Source organism: Pteropus alecto, unplaced genomic scaffold (genome assembly GCF_000325575.1).
Source record: "Pteropus alecto unplaced genomic scaffold, ASM32557v1 scaffold86, whole genome shotgun sequence".
NCBI classification, from domain to species: Eukaryota; Metazoa; Chordata; class Mammalia; order Chiroptera; family Pteropodidae; genus Pteropus; species Pteropus alecto.
Genome location: NW_006442109.1, coordinates 28,275,418 through 28,295,740, shown reverse-complemented (window position 1 = coordinate 28,295,740; position 20,323 = coordinate 28,275,418). Strand labels below are relative to the sequence as shown.

At 36.5% G+C, this 20,323-nt stretch overlaps 2 protein-coding genes and 2 pseudogenes across 5 annotated transcripts in view; 3 read left to right on the top strand and 1 right to left on the bottom strand.

Moving 5' to 3' along the window:
* Positions 1-17,657, top strand: part of RAD51 (RAD51 recombinase) — a 26,700-nt gene extending 9,043 nt beyond the window's left edge. For both annotated transcript variants that reach the window (XM_025038836.1, XM_006920486.3), the window contains exons 4-10: positions 1,661-1,778; positions 2,421-2,512; positions 8,117-8,211; positions 14,682-14,795; positions 15,167-15,296; positions 15,513-15,634; positions 16,089-17,657. In XM_025038836.1, coding sequence (XP_024894604.1) covers positions 1,661-1,778; positions 2,421-2,512; positions 8,117-8,211; positions 14,682-14,795; positions 15,167-15,296; positions 15,513-15,634; positions 16,089-16,212 — 795 coding nt within the window. In that variant the 3' untranslated portion in view covers positions 16,213-17,657. The remainder of the gene's footprint in view (positions 1-1,660; positions 1,779-2,420; positions 2,513-8,116; positions 8,212-14,681; positions 14,796-15,166; positions 15,297-15,512; positions 15,635-16,088) is intronic.
* On the top strand, positions 2,858-2,975 carry LOC112469690 (annotated as a pseudogene).
* LOC112469644 lies at positions 14,026-14,144 on the top strand (annotated as a pseudogene).
* Positions 17,658-17,755: 98 nt separating the features above from the next.
* The window catches only part of RMDN3 (regulator of microtubule dynamics 3), a 15,230-nt gene continuing 12,662 nt past the window's right edge, over positions 17,756-20,323 (bottom strand). For all 3 annotated transcript variants that reach the window (XM_006920485.3, XM_015596007.2, XM_025038835.1), the window contains exons 8-13: positions 19,771-19,846; positions 19,531-19,608; positions 19,249-19,347; positions 18,926-18,979; positions 18,703-18,783; positions 17,756-18,478 (exon numbers count right to left, since the gene is read on the bottom strand). In XM_006920485.3, coding sequence (XP_006920547.2) covers positions 18,428-18,478; positions 18,703-18,783; positions 18,926-18,979; positions 19,249-19,347; positions 19,531-19,608; positions 19,771-19,846 — 439 coding nt within the window. In that variant the 3' untranslated portion in view covers positions 17,756-18,427. The remainder of the gene's footprint in view (positions 18,479-18,702; positions 18,784-18,925; positions 18,980-19,248; positions 19,348-19,530; positions 19,609-19,770; positions 19,847-20,323) is intronic.

Below are 20,323 nucleotides of genomic sequence, written 5' to 3'. Positions count from 1 at the left end.
TCCTTGCTATTAGCTCCTTGTTTGTGTCACAACTTTGATTTGATCACCAGAGGGATGAACAGAGCCTCTACATCATTTTTTTCTCTCATCTTTTTTTATTATTATTAATTTTGTTGATCTCTTTGAAGAACCAACTTCTGGTTTCACTGATTTTCCCTATTGTATTTCTGTTCTCTCTTTCATTTTTTACACTCTAAATTATTTTCTTCCTTCTGCTTGTTTAGTTTGCTCTTCTTTTTCCAGTAGTCTAAGGTGGAAAGTTAGTTTATTGATTTAAGATCTTTCTAATATAGGCGTTTGCAGCTATAAATTTCCCTTTAAGCACTGCTTTTACTGCATCCTATAAGTTTTGGTATGTTGTGTCTTTGTTTTCATTTACCTCAAAGTATTTTCTAAGTTCCCATATGGTATCTTCTTTGATTCATTGGTTATTTAGGAGGGTGTTATTTAATTCCTGCATATTCGTGAATGTGTTTATTTTTAAATTTTGGAATCAGCTTAAAGACTTATAAAGAATTACAGAATAGGATATAAATGTCTCAACCTTAATAGTGTAAAAGAATGGGTACAGCTGGCAGGGATGGGGAAGTAGATGTGGAGAGATCAAAGGACATATCTCCTTATTTAACAAAGTAGAAAGTTAAGAGATACAGTCTGTGGTTGATGGGACAGGGAATGAAGATTTAAAAGTTTTTTTTTTTAATTAATTAATTTATTTTAATTTCAAGTATATAGTACATTGGTTAGACATCTATATAATTCATAAAACAATCCCCCCAATTGCTCCCTCCCTCCCCTGGCCCCCCACCTAGCCAACATATTAATGTTAATTGCATTCCCTATTCCGTGCTCCCCATCCCCTTGACCATCTATCAACTACTAATTTGTGCTTCTTTAACCCTTCACCCCATTCTCTCAGTTTCCTAACCGTGTCTCTCCTCTCTCTATCACCAAATTGTCTATTGTATTTGTGAGTCTGTTTTTGATTACTTTGTTCTTTTTGTTCCTTAGATTCCACATATAGGTGAAATCATACGGTATTTATCTTTCTCTGTCTGACTTATTTTACTCAGCATAATAACCTCTAAGTCCATCCATGTCATTGCTAATGGTAGGATTTCATTTTTTTTTTTTAATGGCTGAGTAATATTCCATTGTATATATAAACCATAATTTCTTTTTCCAGTCATCTGTTGATGGGCATTTAGGTTGCTTCCATATTTTGGTTATTGTAAATTGCGCTGCCATGAATATTGGGGTTCATAGATCTTTATGAATTATTGTTTTGGGTTTTTTTGGATCAATACCCAGAAGTGCAATCGCTGGGTTAAATATGTTTTAGACTTTGTACTATGTTGTATGTTTGTCGTAAACCAGGCCAAATACATATATGTGGGTCTATAAAAGTTTTTTATAAACTACATGAATATATTACTTGAATTGGCAATTTAAAAATTAATCATTGTGGAGTCTCTAAATTAGTTTATTCTTTAGTCCAGAGAGTTAATATAGTCCTAGAACTAGAATTACTAGTATTTTGATGACTTCTTAAAGAGAAATCACTCTGGAAATTTGTTAGGTGTTGTCTCTTCCCACTATCTGCCTGACTTTTGTTTTGCAAAGCATATTTTGTTGATTTGACATTTCTTGTTTTTCTCAGACTGAGGCAGCTAAATTAGTTCCAATGGGTTTCACCACTGCAACTGAGTTCCACCAAAGGAGATCAGAGATTATACAGATTACAACTGGCTCCAAAGAGCTTGACAAACTACTTCAAGGTGTAGTAATTCTTTATCCTATTTTGTGAACTGCAGTTAGCAAAGCATCCAGATTATAGTACAAAACTAAAGTATTTGGGTAGGATTTATGTGTTAGATGTGATTAAGAAATAAGAGAAGTATCTACATCAATGAAGTAAGACTGCTGCAGGGTGGAACCTGATATAAAATACTGAAAGTATCTGTCAATTAAATAATCTCCATTTAATGTTGCATTCAGGGCATAAGTTCCCTTTGCCTAAAGAAATCATTTTAACTTTCTACTCTAACATAAGATTGAAAATCTGATAACTGATTAAAACATTCCATATTCAAATATTGTAACGTTGTAGCATACACTAATCTTCAGGACTTTATAGAAACCTGTAAAGTTTTCGAACTTTTGAAAGCATTGCTGTCCTGTCCTAAATTATTGCAAAGTTAGATTTTGTTCTTGTTGCTTCTCCAAATATTTAATCATTCAAGTTCTCTTTTTTTCCAGAGTGCACAATAGGATGAGTTCAGTAATCACTCAAATTTAAATGTTAGCCCTCTCTCCTATACCAATGTACCCTTCTGTAAAAACATTTTTCTGCTGAGCTCCAAGTTATTTTTTCTAATCATTTGTATTATGCTAAGAGGTATTTCTTATTGCTCTTTTAGGAGGAATTGAGACTGGATCCATCACAGAGATGTTTGGAGAATTCCGAACTGGGAAGACCCAGATCTGTCATACATTGGCTGTAACATGCCAGGTGAGCTTTTGTTGGCTCTAACTAATCAAATCAGCAAGAATGAATTGATTTCCACTGTTTTCAAACATCTGTTTTGATGGACATAAAAGGTCCTTTCTCTGTCCTTAAGAATCCTATGGCTAGTTAAGAGGTAGACTCCTACAGCACAATTCCTCCACATCATAGAAACTTTCAGATTATTGATTTTAAATATTTTCTTACCATCTACTAGACTTCCCGTGGCTTTGACTTGCCCTCTTTAGTAGTCTAGATTTTATGATTCATCCTTAAAGTCATTCCTTTACAAATACTCTCAGATTTACATTCCTCTCCTGAAGAGAAGCCAATCTAAAATGAACCTTATCTGTCTATGGCCATGCTGCCCTGAACAAGCCCAATCCCGTCTGATCTTGGAAGCTAAACAGGGTCGGGCCTGTTTAGTACTTGGATGGGAGACCACCAGGAAGACCAGGTGCTGTAGGTGTAAAAAATAAAAAATAAATAAAATAAACTGAACCTTATCTCTCCTCAATGCCTACTCCCAAATAGCTGATCATACTGGAGAAAAATCATACCATAAAGTCGACTGGCTTCAGTTTAAATTCAACAAACTGCTTGGCAGATCTACTGAATTTCTCTATTTTGACATAGTTTTTCCCACACAGTTAGACAATTGTTTCATACTTTATCATTTTTCCTCAAATTTTTATGCTCTTCTTCAACCCTTACTCTTAGCCAGTGACCTAACCCGCTCTTCATATCACCTTTATAAATCTACCTACGTTTATACCTACCTTTTCTTATCTTGGATTGCAATAGAAAAAATGTCTCTTTTCCTCTCAAAGGCCCATCCTGTCAGTGTGATCTGTTTACCGTCTCCAGCCACCTTCTCAAGGCCTCTATTCCTTCTTTTTTATATTTTGCCTTTGTATACGATTATCCTCATTGGTATACAAACATGCCTAGTATCTCCTCCATCAAGAAAAAACCTTCCCTGAACCCCTTCAGTTTCTTCTTCCTTTACTTATGTTCCAGTTCACTGATGGACTTGGGAACAGACATAGGGAATTAAATAATTGCCTAAGATCATATTGCATTTAAGTATCAATAGATGCAAAAATCAAACCAGACTTCAGAGCCCATGCTCTTAAAACCTTCATAGGAGTGGAACCTGTCACTGGCTTATTCTCTCCTGTATTACTAGTGCCTAAGTCAGTGCTTAGCACTCAGTAAATACTTGAATGGATGGAAATGGTAGAGTATATGTCCTAAGGCATACCTGATATATTATCAAATAAATGCTATAGAGGAAGTAGCATAACTGTTTAAGGAAGAGAGAGATTACACCTTAGAGTAATCATATAATACTTTATGTAGAAAAGAGATTGGGCCAGACTCCTGAAGAATGCTAAATTTGAGCAGGTAAAGAAATTAAAAAGCATTTAACTGTAGGGAGTGGTATGACAGAAATGTAGGGGGCAGACAGATGTAATGTATTGAGAATACAATAAATAAACCTATTTACCTCATCCAGAGGTTTTATTTGGAAGAGTCGTAGGAAATAAACCTTAAAAGGACACATCAGGAATATATTTTAGAAGGTCTTGACTATAGTGTAAGACGTTTAGACTTGATTCTGTGAAGGATGGAGATCAGTATTTTCAACTAAAGAGTAACAAACAATTTTCAGAAATATTCTGGTAGCAACCTGTTGAATGAATCGAAAGGAGAGATAAGAGCTGAGGATATTTGATGTATGGTTATTACAGGCATTAGCTGAACAGGACTAGAAAACTAAAATAGTGACATTGAAAGGATGCAGGAAGAAGACGTAAAGGACAACCCACTTAATGATTGACAATAAAAAATACCCCTCAGTCCAATAGTGTATTAATTTGGTAAACTCTAAAAAAGGTTTCAGTGAGAGAGACAGTTTTTAATGGAAAGATGAGTGCAAGTTTAGAGATGGTGGGTTTGAGGTGATGAGATAACCAAGTAAAATTTTCAGCAGTACTTAGAGATGTAGACCTAATTCCTATATAGAGAACATTGGAATCTCTGAAAATGAAAGATATAAGAGAGAGAGGGAGAAGGATATAGAAGAGAAAGTGAATAAACTATTTACTGTTTTGCAACTTCAAGCAATGTTTTGGAGATCTCTTTCCCCTTTGGGGTCTAGATATTCCTTGGCTTTAAGGGTATGCTGCTGCTGAGTGGTTGGCCCACAAAGTACCCTGGAACCTGACCCATTACCATGGACCAACTCTTCTCTTATAATCTTTCAGGGTTTTATTTCAGTTTTAGGTATTTTGAAGAAAATGACATTTAATCTAGATAGATTATACTCCTTCCATGAATACAACTTATTGATGCAGTTCAAGAACAAATGAAATGAAATCTGCCTCCATGTATCAGTATAATAGAGGAGGCTTCCTAGTATCTTTCCATCCTAGTGTGAGTTCTTATCCCTTTAACAAAATAATGGTTCTAAATTCAGACATCAAATATAAATTTTCTTTGTTTTTTTTTCCCCTTATAAAGCAGGTTGTGAACTGTCCTTTATAATTTATTCTGTATTTAGCACTTTATCAAAAAATGTTTATTACATTACTGTAGTGTTATAGGTAAGGATGGTATGTATCATAAAAAATACGGGTTTTGTTAGGACCCTGGGTCTTGTGTCTTGCCTAGGGTTCACATTTAGTAAACACATATATCTGCAGAGACTAATGTAATGAGGCTGGTTTTCTCAAGTCACCCAAGGAAATCTGTATCCTTATTTTTCTCATGTTACAGATGTAAAAAGTATCAGTCACTGCTTCTGTCTTGAAGTGATGAATGCTATTTTTTGAGATAGGAAAATATTCTGGTTCTTTATGAATAAAAGTTTATCTAACAACAAGAGACCCAACTTGATAGTCTCCTGTTTTTCTCATCTTTTTTTCCTTTTTCACTTGTCATTTTAATTGCAGTTCTTTCCTTAATTGCTCTACCGATCTTTTCATTGCAGACCAAAATGTCATTATATGTCTCAGACAAGTTAGGATTCTAGTATCAAGTAGACCTAAGTCTCTCATAACTAATTCCAAGGAGGAAAGAAGGGGGATTGGAGAGCTTTTAGAATAGTAAGGGGGAAGCATTGAGAAGACTAAGAGTGGTAGTAAGCTGTGGGAACTATAGCTTATTGCCTGAGCACCATTAGAAAATTGTTAAAGGGAAATAGTACTGTTTAAAATATTACCCTCACATGGGTCATTTGACATGATGTATGACCTTTTTAAATAGATAATGTTTTCCCTGTGTTTTGACAGGGATTCATTTTGAATAAATATTTAGAGTACAGTACACAGTATATGTAGTTACCAAGGAAACTCAGATGATCACACTGATGCTCTTAAGTTGTACAAACAGAAACCTATCCTGGGAATGTTTACTAAGCAGTCAGATAATGCCTGTCAACAGTAAACTGAAGCAAAATTCTCAAACATATCCTCTATAAAAATAATTGAACAGCTATAGATCTTTGATATCTGTTTCAGAGAAAAATACTAATTCATTAATAAAAAGGATTACATTTCACCAGCCTAAGAGCTGGCACCAGAGGTATAGAGAGGATGTTAGATTACTGCTTAAATCTAAACATTATCTGTTCTCATTTGTTCATATTTTCTCAATTTAATGAAGTGAAGCCCGATATATATTAGATTTCTGTCTAATAGTGAAGTTATGTAAAGTTGGGAGCCACATTTAAGTTACAAAAATGAACAGCTCATGATTATTCAAAGTAATGGCATAATTTAAAAATTCTGAGAAGACAGTTGAACATAAGTACCAATTTTAAATGTATATACCCTTTGACAGAAAATGTCTTATAAAACTTTTTGCATAAGGTTGAGAATAAATGTACAAAGAATTTACACCACAGCATTATAAAATGGCGAAAGTGCAAAACAACTTGCATCACTATAAAATAGGAAGAAGAGTTAAATTATGGTACTAAGCAGTTATTTAAAATAGCTAACTTGGTGGTGTCCCAGTCCAGTAACACAAGATGACTGCAGTGGCACTGGAAGGGCAAATTAGAGGAGGTAAAATGGGCTGGAGTGCAGAAATGTAGTCATTCTCCTTGAGATTGGCCCCATAATACACTGAGACCTTGTCCATTCTTCTGCTGTGAGTCTGACTACCTATGTCTAGCCACCTATGGCCTCATGTTAGCACTAAAGGTATCAGAAAGTGAGAGAAGAGAGAACTCCATCATCTTAATTCCTAGGGACTTAGGCTCTTGTGTGTCAAGATTTTCTCCTCCCCAAAAAACGGATATCTTCTTCCTTTCCTCTTGGCCAGTGGTTCCAAACCTTTAGTCTGTCAAGACCTTCTTTTCTTATATACATATCCTTTGTTCCTTCCATGGCTTCCTATCATTTGAAAAATTTTGTCTGCCAACCTGCCAAGTAATAACAACCATTTTTCTTTCTGGGTTAACAAAGCCATTTGTAACTGAGTGTACGCTAAAATCAGTGCTCTAGAGGTAGAGAATATCATAAGTCTTCAAAGTTCTTTCTGTATGTTAATCACTGTGCTAAACACTTTACATAAATTATTTTGTCTTCAAAACAATCCTAAAAGGTGGGTTTTATCTACATTTTACAGAGAAGGAAATAATATTCTTAGGGACACATAGTGACAGAACCACATATAATAAAAAGTATATGACAATACATAGAAAATGATCTGGAAGATTACTTCTGGGAGATGGGAGTGATGAAGAGAGCTTTCAATTTTTACTCTACTTTATTGTTTGAATATTTAATACAAACATAATACTTTTATACTTTTGAAAATAAAGTTTTTTTCTCAGAAATAAGAAACGAAAATTTGTTCCTGCCAGGCCCTTAGTGTAAAATAAGGGATTTTCCTCAGAATTTAAAGGTGAATTATGGCTCCAAAGTAGATTTCTAGGGTGCAAATTACCTGTTAACATTATTCACTTAAAATTTTTAGAATTCAAAGCTGTCTGGCTTTGGGTAACTTAAAGCACAGATTTCCTTGCGTAGCTCATGAGACAGTTTTCATGGTGTTCCTTTTCTTTCTCTCTTTCTGTTATTTTCCTTTTTCTCCTTTTGTTCATTTTTTAACATCTATATGTACTGTTGTAGCAAATAGCTTTTTTCTTCTTTCTTGCTCATACATTAAACTTGCTAGGGATGCCTTGCAGAAATGAACTCGGCTCAACAAAGTGAAATGTTATGCTAAAATTAATTAGATGTTACTAAAGCTAAGGCAAATGATCTTCCAAATGTTTGTACTCTTGAGAGGATCAATGAGTCGTGTGTTGGTATGCAGAAATAGAATTTTATCACCTACTTTGGACTATATTTCCAAGCAGTTCAACTCTGGTAAGACTCTAGCCTCATATGGTATGGGGCACAGTGAGCCTCATATCTACTGCTTGCTGTATTTCTCTCAGAAGGGAATGCTTTCTTCCCTACCTCTGTCACTTTAAAGTGATTTTTCCCTTCGCCTTATTGGGGGTGGAGGGAATTATAAACCCATCATGGAGAAGTTGGTTAGTTATATCAGAAGTACAGTGTTCATTTCCACAGTTCTTTCTCCTCTCTCTAGCTTCCCATTGACCGAGGTGGAGGTGAAGGAAAGGCCATGTACATTGACACCGAGGGTACCTTTAGGCCAGAACGACTACTAGCAGTGGCCGAGAGGTAGGTTACTGGATCAGATGAGAGAAATATACCTGCACCTGTCCCTGTCATGATTGCCAGGGTTAGTCTAGCTGAAGAGTGTCTCATTGCTCCATATTCCAAAGTTGTATGTGTGGCTGAAAAGAATGACCTTCCTTAAAGAAAAACATTCTTCTTTAGCCAAAAATTTATGAGTTACTGTCAGACTGGGTTTAAAAAAAAACAAGATCCAACTATATGCTGACATAAATAGGTTAAAAGTAAAAGGATGGAAAAAGATTTGCATGGAAATTGTAACAATAAGAGAGTTGGAGTGGCTACATTAATATCAGACAAAGTAGACTTTAAGACACACCAAAAAAGTATTACTAGGGACAAAGAGGAATATTTTATAATTAAAAGATTAGTTCATCAGGAAGGGATAACTATTATAAACATATACACATCTAATAATAGAGCCCCCAAATATGTGAAACAAAAACTGACATAATTAAGGAAATAGACAATTCAACCATAATAGTTGGGAACCAGTATTACACTTCCAATAATGGTTAGAACATTTATCAAGTGCACTGATAAAGGGCATCTACAAAAACCTACAGCTTGCATCATACTTAATATTGAAAGTCTGAATGCTTTCTCTTTAAGATCAGAAACAAGGCAAGGGTGTCCACTCTTACCACTCATTCCACATTGTACCGAAGATGTTACCCAACACAGTTGGGTAAGAAAATAAAAGGCATCCAGATTGGAATGGAAGACATAAAACTCTTTATTCACCGATGACGTGTTCCTGTATGTAGAAAATCCTCAAGAATCTATACACACAAAAAATACTACTAGAACTAAATTAGTCCAGCAAGGTGGTAGCATACAATGTCAGTATTTCTGTATACTAGCAATGAACAATTCAAATATTACGAAACAATCACATTCACAGCATTAAAAATAATACTTGGTAATTTAATAAGTGCAAGACTTGTACACTGAAAACTACTAAACATTGCTGAGAGAAATCGAAAAAGCTCTAAAGAAACATTTCCTATTCACAGATTGGAAAACACAATCTATTAAAATGACAATTCTCCCTCAAATTGATCTATAGATTCAACACAATCCATGTTGAAATTCCAGCAAGGATTTTTGCAGAAATTGGCAAGCCGATTATAAAATTTAAATGTCAAAGACTCAGAATAGCCAAAACATTCTCTGGGGGGCGGGAGGTGGGGAGGTCTTAGTCTTTCCAATTTTTAAATTTACTGTAAAGCAACAGTAATCAAAACAGTATGGTGCTGGCATAAGGAAGGGTGGATATATGGATCAATGGAACAGAATTGAGAGTACAGAAGTAAACCCTCTCATTTATAGTCATTTGATTTTTGAAAAAGGTGCCAAGGCAGTTTAATGGAGAAAATGATAGTCTTTTCAATAAATGGCTAATGTAGTTGGATATCTGCCTGCAAAAAGATATATTTAGACCCTTATACCATACCTAAAAATTAAGTAAAAATGGATAATAGTCTGATGATTCCTCAAAAAATTAAACAATTACAATATAATCCAGCAAGTCCACTTCTGGGTATGTACACAAAAGAATTGAAAGCAGAGACTGGAACAGATACCTGTCTATCAGTGTTCATAGTAGCACTATTAACAATAGCCGAAATGTGGAAATAATCCAAGTATCCAACAGGTGAATGAAAACAAAATGTTGGATTTACATACAATGGAATAGTCAGTCAATCTCAGAATGAAGGAAATTCTCACATGGATGAACATTGAAAACATGCTAAGTGAAATAAACCAGTTGCAAAAGGAAAAATGTTATATGATTCCTCTTACGTGAGGTACTTAGAGTAGTCAGATTCTTAAAGAAATTAGAATGTTGTTTTCCAGGGGCTACGGATGAAGAGATTAGGGAGTTATTGTTTAATGAGTACAGAGTTTCAGTTTGGAATGATGAAAGTTCTGGTGGTGATGGTTGCACAAGAATAAGAATATATGTATTTCCACTGGACCGTATTAAAAGGTTAAAATGGTATATTTTATGTATATTTACTATAATTTTTTTAAAAGATGAAAATCCTACATGTAAGTGCTAAAACTATTAACACTTTTAGTAAAAACAGGAGAAAGATCTGACAAGGGTCTAGTACCCAGAATATATAAAAACTTACCACTGGGCAATAAAATGACAACCCAATTAAAAAATGAGCAAAGGATTTATAAAGACATTTCTCCAAGGAAGATGCTTATTATCATTAGTCAAGAGGAAATGCAAACTAAAACCACAATGAGATACCACCATGAGGATGATTGTAATAAAAGAGATAGTAACAGATGTTGGGGAGGATGTGGCGAAATTGGAACCCTAATACGTTGATGTCACTTTGGAAAAGAAAGTGTCAGACATAAATTTATCGTATGACCCATCAATTTTACTCTGGTTATGTATCCAAGAGATGTTAAAACACGTCCACATGGAGACTTGTACATGTATGTTTATAGTTTTGTTATAATCACCAAAAACTGGGAACAACCCATTGTCTATCAACGAGTAAATGAATAAACAAAATTTGATTTATCCATACTGCAAAGTACTATTTGACCATAAAAAGGAATGAAGTGTCAATATGTATTACAACATGGATAAACCTCAAAAACATACTAAATGATAGAAGCTAGACACATAGTATATTCCATTTATTTGAAATTTCCAGAAGGGGAAAGTATATAGGGACAGTAGATTGTTTACCTGGGGCTGGGAGTAGGAACGGAAGTAACTACAAATAGACTTGAGAGATCTTTTTAGGGTGATGGAGACATTCTAAAATTGGATTGTGATGATGGTTGTACAACTCTGCAAGTTTACTAAAAAGTCATTGAATTTTACACTTAAAACAGGTTAATACTATGGTGTATAAATTACACCTCAGTAAAGCTGGTAAAGAATTTTTTTAAGTTTCTACATCCCCTAGTACAACTTTCAAATAAGTCAAAATTTTTTACTTATTTTTCTTTGTCTAGGGTCAAATGTGATCATTTGGTCCTTCTTACACATTTTACTGAAACCTAGGGATTAAATAGAATTTAATTGCATGGTGAAATGTCAGGCTCAAGTCAGAACCTGCCTAGCTACATTGAGGAGTTTTCTCACCTCCATTCTCTTGCCCATTTTACAGTTTGAGGAATCCAAGCCATGGAGTGTACACCACTGAGGAATAAAATTAGGTTGGAACAATAATTGTAGTTCTTTGCCTCTGCTTACAAAATCCCTGTCATGAGAAAAGAATTATTCTTTTGCAACCCGATCTTAGATTTCTAAAGCTATGTCTATTAAACTATATCTTCCCTCCCAAAGTTATTTTTGGTGTTGTACAAAAATCACACTTTTAATTTTTAAGTACACTATTTTAGTAGTTGAAGAATTCTCTCTTGTATAGTCACTAAGATTTTGTCCAGGTAGGTACTAGACTAATCTGGGGATAACTTCGTAAATTGTATAAATGTCTAACCACTGTGCTATACACCTGAAACTAATATACAATAATATTGAATGTCAAAAGAAAAACAGTTTATACCCAAAAGAGGCTTTAAAAATAAATATATAAATGGCCCAAAAAAAAGGGATTTTGCCCAGTAACATAAATGGTGTTCAGATAGGATAGATGAGAAAGTAGAATGCTGGCTATGAGGACAGGGACTTTGTTCTGATCACTCACTATCCTTAAGCCCTGGAACAGGGCATTTGGTATTTGTTAATGAATATTAAGTAGAGCTATGTTTATGACTATTTTGTCAACTAAAAGAAAAATATATTTAAATGTAAATTTCATTGATTCATTTTAATCATTTTTAATTATAATTGATTTTCTGTTTATGTATATTGCATTTAAATTTATAGTTCCGAGAAAGTTACAGGGCCTTCTTGAGTTAATGACTACTTTCCCTTCACAACAGAATCTTCGCTGATTAATTTTTGCCATGCCCTGTTGAAGAATATTAACCCACATTCAGGTTACTGTAGCTCAGTTCTCAGAATATGGTCCTCAGTATAGCTGCATTACTTTCACCTGGGAACTTGTTTGAAATGCAAACTCTCTGACTCCACACCAGATCTACTGAATCAGAAACAGACTTTGGGATAGGGTTCAGCAATCTGTTAACAGGTTCTCCAGGTGATCTAAATTCTTGCTGAAGTTTGAAAACCATAGCCACAATTGCTAGCTATATAGTGTCACGACTTCTTTTGAAAGTTCTTATTAGTACTATGAAAGAGAGAATTATAGAACCCCCTTGAGGTAATACAGCTGAGTTTTTCAAACTTACATGTTAAGAATCACCTGAGGTATTTGTTAGACATATTAATAAACTTCTCTGAAAATTGTGACTCATTAAGTCTGGGTTAGGCCTAGGAATTTTTTTCTTTTTTTTTACAGGTGTTATCTTTAAGGAGGTTCTGGAAACACTATGAGAGAGGATGCTTATTTCCAAACAACTTTTTCCAGATTGTGGGAATTAAAAATTCCACGTTGCTTTAGGGATGTCAGCACAGAGATCCCCACAGTCGTCTTTGTGAACACTGCTGAGCCTAAAGCCAGGATAACTTCATTTTTCTAGTAAACCAGCCATGTTCTGAAAGCAAAAGATAATCTCCCTCTCTGATGGTAGATTATATCAATGTTTCTTGAGGCAAGACTAGAAGACTTGTGTAGTACAGTACTTAGGCCCCTTGAATCTTTTTAAAAAATCTTAAAGCCATGATTGAAATATGGAAAATTTTATCTCCTTATTCCCATTTTATTTAGTCAGAATCCAAGGTAAAATTCCATCCTCCATCTTCTTATCTTCATGCCCAGGCTTAACTAATCATCATCAATCCACTTAATGTCAGGGCTAAACTTTCATTTGTGCTGATGGTAACAAATAGCAGATGAAATGTCCAGGAAAGTGCCAGGACTGTGTATACTTAATATGAAGAATCCATTGTATGATGTGGAAAATGCAGTTGGGTAGAGTGGGATCTCTTGCTATCAAGGTTTAGCTTACTGCAGTGTTATTTCAAGTGCTAGAATATTCTTTCATTTTTCTATTCTTTTGGGGAAGAAAAAGGAGAGGAAAACTAGTAAAGCTAAGTTTCAGAAAAATAAATTTGATGTACTGCATGTTTTTGTAATGATCAGTCTCCACATAGACTGCTTCTTTCAAGACATAGAATCATAGACTTTAGATTCTCAAAGAATTACAACACATTGTAATTTTTTAACAGATTCTTTTGAACTATTACATATTATATACTTTTAGACTAATTTTAGGTGATAATATAAAAATATGATGGGTTAAAGTGATATATATAGTTCTCTTTTTGTTTGGATTATGGATGAAAGCTTTATTCAGCAACATTCTGAATTTACTAAGTATAAAAAAATGTACTAGGTAGAGAGGCTTAGTCTTTCCCCTCAAGGAATTTGTGGTCTCATCAAAGAATGGCATGGTAGCTCCTCACGAGTACCATAAAAGACCTAAGTCAATTTTCTGGAAGTGCAGAAGAAGGAGAATCACGTCTATTTGAGAGGTAGAGGGAAGTTTTTATAAAAATGCAGGAGTCTTGATAGATGCATAAATCAAACTATCTTTGAAGAAATGGGGCTCCATTACAGTAATTTAATGAGAATGAAAACTTTTACTCAAACCATTCATATACTTAGGTAGCAGGTACAAAGGTGAGAAAGTATAGATAGTATAAATTAAGTAAGGTAGCATTCATTTAACCATACCAGATACATGTCACATATTTTATCTTATTAACTAGTTACTAGCAAGAAAAAGGAAATGGTCTACGGCCATGCCACCCTGAACAAGCCTGATCCCGTCTGATCTCGGAAGCTAAGCAGTGTCGGGCCTTGTTAGTACTTGGATGGGAGACCTCCTAGGAAGACCAGGTGCTGTCGGCGTGAAAAATAAAAAATAAGGGATTGAAAGATGACAAGGTCCTTGCAATCTGTGAGGTCAACCAAAGGTTGCCTCGCCTAAAAAAGAAAAAGGAAAAGGAAATGAAATATACCTGTTTCTCTTGAACTTACAGTTTTGAATCCTTGCTTAGAAGGTTTTATTCCTATATAACAAATTTATATGAATTTGTTTAATTGATCTTTGATTCATTATCTTTGTTTCGGTCTCGTCTTGTTGCCCTTGGTTTTTCCAGAACATTGTTTTCCTTGTATTTGGAAATTTCTCATTCTAATTCAGGATTCCCCAAAGAATAGACTTGATTTATCCTGAAGTCCTGCTAGGTAGATCTATTCCAAAGCAGTTGTTGCTATCATCTCCTTATATAGTTTGCCTGGACTTTCTAATAGGAAGGGGAATTAATATTCTTTAGCCCCAACATCACCTCTTACCTCCCCATCCAGGTAATTTCTTTGTTAGAGATGAATTTCTCATCTGCCTGAGTTCTGTATGCAGCCTATAAATGTTCTCTTCTCTTCTAGATATGGCCTCTCTGGCAGTGATGTCCTAGATAATGTTGCATATGCTCGTGGATTCAACACAGACCACCAGACCCAGCTACTTTATCAAGCATCAGCCATGATGGTAGAGTCCAGGTAGGTGCTCAGTAGAAAACACTAAATTTGCTTCCAGGGCCCTGGCCCTGAATCTTGTATAGGCTGCTTAGCCAAACTAATAGTAGCTTGAATCAGAAATAGGGAGATATCAGTTTTAGTTCCTATTTTGACACTCTTGCTTTGTGGTTAAAAGTCAAGTTACTGTTAAAAAATGAAGCCATCATCCACTTGAACTTGTTGGAAATTTTATCTTGTTATGTGGTACCTTAGACATGAATGCTGTACAAATATATTAATAAAACATCTATATACAAGTGTAACTATGAATAGGAAATTTTAGCATAGTGAGGAAGGAAGCAGAATCTGACATAAGCTAGAAATAGGCTTCAGAGAATCCTTGTTCCCTGTAGGTATGCACTGCTAATTGTAGACAGTGCCACCGCCCTCTACAGAACAGACTATTCTGGTCGGGGCGAACTTTCAGCTAGGCAGATGCACTTGGCCAGATTTCTGCGGATGCTTCTGCGACTCGCTGACGAGGTAAGTTGTTGGGTAGGGACAGAGAATGCCTACTTTCAGGGGCCATGAATTCCAGGAGCCTTGCTGGGAGGCTAAGACATTAGGGCCTGGTATAAAGATATCAGTTAGATATAGAGACATTAGTCATTCACTGGTTTGTGGGAGAAAGGGTGGCAGTAGTAAGGTCCTTGGGATATCTGTGGCCACAAAAAATAACATTTATCCTTTCTCCATCAGTTTGGTGTGGCAGTGGTAATCACCAACCAGGTGGTAGCCCAAGTGGATGGAGCAGCCATGTTTGCTGCAGATCCTAAAAAACCTATTGGAGGAAATATCATTGCTCATGCCTCAACAACCAGGTAACGTGATGGGATAGAGGACTTCATCTTGGAATGTCGTATTAACTGTGAAGTAGACATGAAAGTATAACATTTCCAATTAAACCCTGTTAAGCTACTGTTGTGTAATTAGACAAAGGAGTCCTTGCTCAATCTAATTGTCATGCTCTGGTTAGTATCAGTGTTTGCTTTTAGTTCATAAAGAAATGAAAAGCCTTCAAATATGGAGGACTGAATATAAAGAATTGACATGCCTCTCCCTCATTATTAAAAGAACATAATTGTTTTAATATGGAAAATCCACTGGGTGTGGGGCAGGCCAGAAATGGATTCTTCTCGGTTGGAAGTGTCCTAAGGAATACAGAAAAATCCTTCTAAGAAGTATATGCGTCCAAAATTTTTTTAGATCTACCATAAATAGCATGAGAACTTTTTAATTATAACTTTGGTGTTCTGATCTGTGTCTTTGGGTCAGACTGTACCTGAGGAAAGGAAGAGGGGAAACCAGAATCTGCAAAATCTACGACTCTCCTTGTCTTCCTGAAGCTGAAGCTATCTTTGCCATCAATGCGGATGGAGTGGGAGATGCCAAAGACTGAACCATTGGGCTTTTTCCTGTGATAAACCTAAGTCCTGCAGCCTAATGGAGAAGACTGCTCCCTATGGTTCTTCGCAGGCCTCTTCCTGTTGTGATGGCTAGAAAAAAACTTCCAGGAAAAACAGCTATTGTATCAACTTTTCTGATGGTGTAAACAGGAGACAGGTCGGTAGTCACAAACTGATCTGAAATGTTTATTCCTTCTATAGTGTATTATTCTCTATGTGAATTCTTTGGTCGGAGGGGGCACGGGATATGGAATACCTTTGACATAGTGCCTTGAGGTTGACTCGGGACTAACAGCTGGAAATCTTGTGTCTAAGAGATCTAAAGCTGGAGATACCTGACTTTTGTCTGAATAATGTTGAAAAAAATGTCAGCTCTATCAGTAAAACTGTCAGTTAGAGGCTTTTAAGTTTCTTTGCCTGGATTATCTTACGTAAGAATTTGTTTTTAGTTAAGGGGTATTTAGCAGACCTGTTGGGCCACCAGCCCTTCACCATCTACTTGGTTTTTGTTTTTGTTTTTTTACTGCTAAGAGCAACTCAAGATAATTCTGGAATCTTAAGCATTTCAGAGGCTCTTTCAGTAGATTCAGTGGGGGTCTGCTAATAAAGTAATTTGTGGTGAATGTGCTTTTTATAGGAATTATTCTGATATAGCTAAAGTATTTCAAGATAGGGCCGATCAGTTTCTATTGTTTTAAAATTGAAAATTTTAAAGTCCTACATTCAGATGATTGAGCTTATTGTCCTTCAGCCTAATACAGAATTACAAGGTGGCTATACCGTGGCTTTCCTGTGGCCTTTATTTTTATTCTGTAAGTCTCATGTTGTAGAGTTCTTCTGATACTTGCCTGGATTATTCTACTTCAGGTGTTTGAGATACTCTTCCCTTCAGACTCCTACTCAGGATGGGTTTTAACCAGCTCTTTGAATTTCCAAGGGCCTCTCAGCTAGTATTGGGAGGAAAGGCAGTGAAAATCTCTGTGGTTGCCTATGTTGATCCTATTATATGTAGGGAGATAAGAGGATTCAGTTAATGTAATGCAGCTTTGTTTCGAAAGTTCTGTTCCCTAGCTTCAAAGAATGGAGTCTATCTCAGGTTGTTTTTTCATTTCTATACCACAAAACAAACCTGGGGTGGTATAATAAAGCCACAGTGACAGATTCTGGAATAAAAGTATGGTCCCTGTAAAAAAGCATCTTAGTCTTATAGTATTTAAAATATTTATTTAAGTGCTTTTGCTCTTGAAATTTGTCTGTTTTTCTTGTAGGTAGGATTAGGCTTTGTGCTGCTGGTTTTAAGTGAACATGAGAGGGTCAGGGAACACCTGCTTGGTTGGGCTAGGTCTTGTGAAGCTAAAAATCAGCTCTCTGCCTATATTTTATATGTAACTAAAATTTTCACTGAAATAGCATTAACCAAAGAGCTTATTATAAACTATTTGGTGTCATTTTTCTACTTGTCTGCAATAGCCTCTGTAGTAGGAAACAATTTTGGAAGTGTCAAGAATAGGAGCTAATAACAGAAGACTATAATCATTTCTAGTCAAATTTGGTTTATTTTAAGTTTGTACCAAAATATATTCCAGGCAACTCCTCAGATCATAGTTTCAGTCTCATAAGCCTGCTGCCATTCCCAAAGCAGCCAAGACTCTGGAATTCAAGTGGTCCAGCCCCTTGGCCCAGGCATACAGTTAGAATCCACATGATTGGTGAGAAGAAGGCAATATCCATGGACTGCCCGGACCCTTCCTTTTACCCTGGTAGGGTGTGATCCTAGGACTATATACTTTGGTATTGAATATTAATCTGTGAAAAAGATTAGAGAGTACAGGTTCTGTTTTGTTCATATGGTTCTTTGAAGTTCATTCACCTTAGCAGCCATTGGAAGTCAGCCTTTAATGCCCTAACCACACTTAACCCTGTAGGACAGGTGCCATATTAGGTTTGATTTTTCAAGAATTCGCTTAAGGGACAGAACAATAGAAACCCAGGCCTCAAGTACTTTCCCAATTTCAGATTAAAAAATTAGGATAAATTAACCAGTAGACAACAGGCAAGAAATGGGGAATGGTAGCACATACTGGTCAGAGTCAGTACACTCCCTTAACCATTCTAACTCGGTCTCCTGGGTCTAAGGGTACAAGGACTCTATTTTGGTCTCTTTTAGGTAGTGGTATTTCTCAAGTCATGAAGGTCATTGAAATGTGATTAGTCTAAAATTGCTTCCAATTCTTCCAGGTCCTTCTGGAAAGCTGAATCCTAAGGAGACAAGAGAATAAGACTAAGACTCAAAATTTAAGCCAACATTTCCCAAACCACTGGAACCCAATCAGAAGGGCCCTTTGCTTCCTTTCTGAGCTGTGTTATAGCACCTACATGTAAAAGTGAGGGAAATAAGATCTCTAGGGAAGATTTTTCCTGTAAAGGTCATATGGTGACTCGATAATGGAACCCAATGTTAGAAGAGCTCTTAAAAACATTACCTCATTAGTGACATCTGGCAGCTCCAGGGCCAGCTTCACCCACTGTCTAGCTTCAGAGTTTCTTCCTAGTTCTTGGTAGCACTGAGAAGAGACGATAGTGAAAACCTGGGAGAAATCTCACCAGGAGACTAGAAGGGGATGAGTAGGTATACTTTCAGGAGTTCCCAGAATATCATCATCATACAGATTTTTCATCTATGTTGAAATAGGCAAGTGAGTTTACCTTGGAAATGTATACCCTTCCTGCTTTGGAAAATCCTGGCTGTAGTTCTTCAGCCTGGAGAAGGGAGGAAGGCATTTCTGTAAGGTATTCCCAAATTCAAGTCAGGCTCTGAAGTATATAGAGATTTCCAATCCTCTACTTGGAGACTGATTTAGTGGGTCTGGGAATTTATATTTTTTCTAAGTTCTCCAAGTGGTTCTGATTTTCTCATAGAACAGGCAGACAAAATTACCCCCTATGAGAAACCCTTCCTCATAATGTCCTTAGAAAAACAGGCCGCTTAGGCATTTTTGGCTGCTGTCCACCCCTCCCTTCCCTGATACCTTTAAGAAGCTCTGGAGGGCATCCTGTACAGTAGCACTTAGGGGGCTCTCCAACAAGGCTGTAGCAGTTTTTCTTTCTAGCCAGCTCAGGTGAGCGACCTACCACCAAAAGATCAAAGTGTGAATAAAAAGTTTCAAACAGGGCTGGGTCCAGTCACCAGTAACATGACCATTCAGAGGAAATGACACTTGAGCCAGGCTGAAGACTCTGCTCCCAAGTTTTCACTGCAATGAGATCAGGACACTTAGGGCCCTTATCTCAAGCCCTGGAATTCAGCTCACCTGGTAGCACCACCTGCCAAGGAGAAAGTGGGCCATGGGGTTTTCTGGCTGGAGAGCAAGGGCTTTGTCCACATGCTCCTGAGGAGAAAATTGTAAATATAAACTATCAGACACCAAAGGTGCTAAGGGAAGAAGGGCAAGTCATGGAGGCTGTAGGAACACCCTTTGATGTTCCTATAAGATGGGGAAGGGAATATGTACTAGACCAGCGCAAGGGAAAGAAGAAAAGCCTTTCCTCACCTTGAAGCTAAAGCCACTCTGGATGCGCCTCTGGATGCCCTCATGCTCAGCCAGCTGACCACAAAGCACTGCATACCTAAGGGGGAAAGCAGCAGCAAGCTCAGGGATAAGAAATGGTCTCCCCACCTATGGCCTAATTGCACTGCTTCTCACCCTTGCACCCTCAACTAGAGCTGAAAATATTTCTATCTGTATATAATTCCTCTTTTCACAGACCTGTGATCCTAATTCATAGTCTTTAGCAAACACAATGGTAGGCTCTCCAAAGTACATACATACTGGGTATAAAAAAGTTGGGTCCTCCACAGTAACTCTCTCTTATACTTAATATTTAGGCAGGGTCTCAGTCCAAATCTCCAACAGATTTCCCCTCATAATGAGTACAGCCATAGGTGTCTTAAAAACTTTAATAGGAAAGACAAATTGGGATGAGACACTCTAGAACTTTCTCATGTTAACTGAGGAACCAAAAGAGGAAGAAAGCCCTCTGATTTCAGCCCTCTCTGTCATATCATCCTTCTCAGGGGAACAAAGCCAACCATCTTCCCACTTA